Source organism: Sinocyclocheilus anshuiensis, unplaced genomic scaffold, assembly GCF_001515605.1.
Source record: "Sinocyclocheilus anshuiensis isolate Anshui unplaced genomic scaffold, SAMN03320099.WGS_v1.1 scaffold779, whole genome shotgun sequence".
NCBI lineage: Eukaryota > Metazoa > Chordata > Actinopteri > Cypriniformes > Cyprinidae > Sinocyclocheilus > Sinocyclocheilus anshuiensis.
Window position 1 is genome coordinate 152,739 of NW_015548244.1, and position 2,580 is coordinate 155,318.

At 41.2% G+C, this 2,580-nt stretch overlaps 1 protein-coding gene across 1 annotated transcript in view; it reads right to left on the bottom strand.

The window, feature by feature from the left end:
* Positions 1 to 1,107: 1,107 nt before the first annotated feature.
* Positions 1,108 to 2,580, bottom strand: part of LOC107655129 (von Willebrand factor A domain-containing protein 5A-like) — a 10,674-nt gene continuing 9,201 nt past the window's right edge. The window contains exons 17-19 of the mRNA XM_016442553.1: positions 1,706 to 1,845; positions 1,500 to 1,623; positions 1,108 to 1,380 (exon numbers count right to left, since the gene is read on the bottom strand). Of these exons, the coding sequence (XP_016298039.1) occupies positions 1,301 to 1,380; positions 1,500 to 1,623; positions 1,706 to 1,845 (344 nt within the window). The 3' untranslated portion in view covers positions 1,108 to 1,300. The remainder of the gene's footprint in view (positions 1,381 to 1,499; positions 1,624 to 1,705; positions 1,846 to 2,580) is intronic.

Here is a 2,580-nt window from a genome sequence, read left to right on the forward strand (position 1 = left end):
GTCCTCTTTTGGAAGACCAAACAAAGTAGTTTCGCTTTCACAACGAAACACACAGCGTCTTCATGACATGGCAGAGGCGGCAACAACAAAACTACAGCAAGAATAAAAGTTATGCCTTTTTTCTTTGCGTGAACATTTGGGCGTGTTATGCAAATCTTCCCACATCGTGACGTAGACATGTGGGGGCGTGTTAGAACGAGCCGTTTTAGGTAGGCGTGGCTGACTCTTAACTTTTATAAAGAATATCTCTTTGGATTTGAGACTTTAGTCTTTGCAACTTTACAGATCTTCTTTATGCACCAAGAGCTTGTAACACTCCAAAGAGAAAGGAAAAATTGAAATCGCGTCATATGACCCCTTTAATACAAACATGTACTTTGTTTGGTCTTCCAAAAGAGGACGATATCGCTTCGTCATGCCTGGAGCTGATCCGTGCTGGTTGCTGAGGAAATACTTCAACTTCGCGCTGTGGATCGCCGGATCGGCTTTCACCGTGGACGAAGCGGAGTCCAGCCCGGGGTCGCCACATGTGGTTGCCGCAGGCATCACAGTATGGTAAGGGGCGTAACATTTCCGTCACACGCTTGAGGAATTCAGCCAATCACAACGCACTGGATAGCTGGCCAATCAGAGCACACCTCGCTTTTCAGACCGATGAGCTTTGTAAAAATCATGTACAGTATGTGGAAAATAATGTGTTTTTTTAACCTTAATCCACATAAACACATTTCATTACACCAAATACACAAAATAATGTTCTTTTTAGCAACATCATATGACCCCTATAATCGTATCAAGATTCAACAGACTGCCTGGATAATTATTTGGTTAAGGTCATTTTCCTCTCGTCTTTTCGAGAAACAGTCATTCTAGTTTTCATGTGTATATACTTTAGAAACGTTTCTATGACATCTCTATTTTTCCTAATTTTAAGCGTGCTGAAATATTGAAAACCATATTTAGCACTCAAGATTCTACTGCTGTGTGAAAGTATCCTGATTGAGTGATTGAAGATCAACAGCTTTAGTGAATCACTGACAAACAAAAACCAGGAGAAAAGTCATTTAAAAATATTAATTTTATTCAACTTATTTTAAATTTCAAACATCTTGGAAACATTATTATATATGTTTTTTTACTTTGGTACATAAAACTCAAACGGTGCAGGTAACATATATAGAATTTGGTGTAGAATTGAGCAAATAAAATTTTACTAAAATAAGTAACAGAGTAACAGTAAATGTAACAGTATCTGTTCTTTTGTCTTCTGATGGATCAGGATGAAGAAACACAGACGTCTTCAGATTCCCAGAGTCTCTTTGGTCACCTGACATCCGAGCAGGACATTCCCCACACACACACACTGAGACAGATCACCCACTGAAACACACACACACACACTCAAATCATCAGTGTGTGTCAAAGAACTGAAGATATTTGCTCAAACGTCTCTTGATGAACGCTGACTGAATGAATGTGGTCTGGAATGGAGGTCTCACCTTTCTGAGAGCCGATCCATGACGCTGCCTTCATGGCCACAAACTGCCACTCCACCTGCTGCTCTATTTTACAGCCGTATAACCAGATCAGAGCCAGGAGAGTGGCCCATACTGACCCATCCACCTGTGTACAAACCATCATCCACTGCATTAGTTACTGGACACCGGACACAATCATCACTGTCTTATTTCATCACATCTCTCACCTGTGCTGGTTTCTGATTGGTCAGCTCATCCTCCGTCTTCCCAAACACATCAGCCAGTGTGGCGTCCAGATCCCAGCAGCCTGATGCCTTTTGGAGAGAAACCAGCTGCAGTAACGGGTCCTTTTGGGGCTCAGGAGCAGCTGAACACACATATACATACATTAAGGACAAGGGAAAAATGAACAGAGAGAAGAACATCTCACTCGCACACACACACACACAAACAGGGTTGTCAACTGATTACACATTAAGAAAATTAATTACGTGACATGTCTGTGTGATTTGGGGCACCATCCTTACTATAAAACACACTCATGGAAAAACACATAAAACCTTTACATATAAAAGCAACTTATTCCCATACAAACCCAATTACACACAACAAAAAACAAACAAACCCCACTTTTGTTGCCTGTTTCAAGCCATTTCTTTTTAGGTTCGGAGCTACACTGTAAGTGTTATGGGCCAAATCAGTCAGGGATATCTCTCGGTGCTCCCGATGGCCAACCCGGACCTGGGTTACCATTTTGTGTAACATGACATGAAAACAACAATCAGTGCTTCAAACATTTCATATTTCACTCCTTCACAAAACTAACACTGAGGCACATTTACCTAACGATGACTTAAAGCATTCAAAGGACTTTACAAGTGTGTCAGGATCCTGTCACTAGGTCGGTCATGTTTATTGTCATGTTATTATTTTTTTTACTTCAATAAAGCCCTCACACTTACTGAGTCCTTGCCTCATCCCTTTCCCACACCTGACAATATATTCAGTATAACAACCAATTCTTCCCATGCAAACCCACTTACACACACACACACACACACACACACACACACACACACACACACACAAAACGAAACAGACG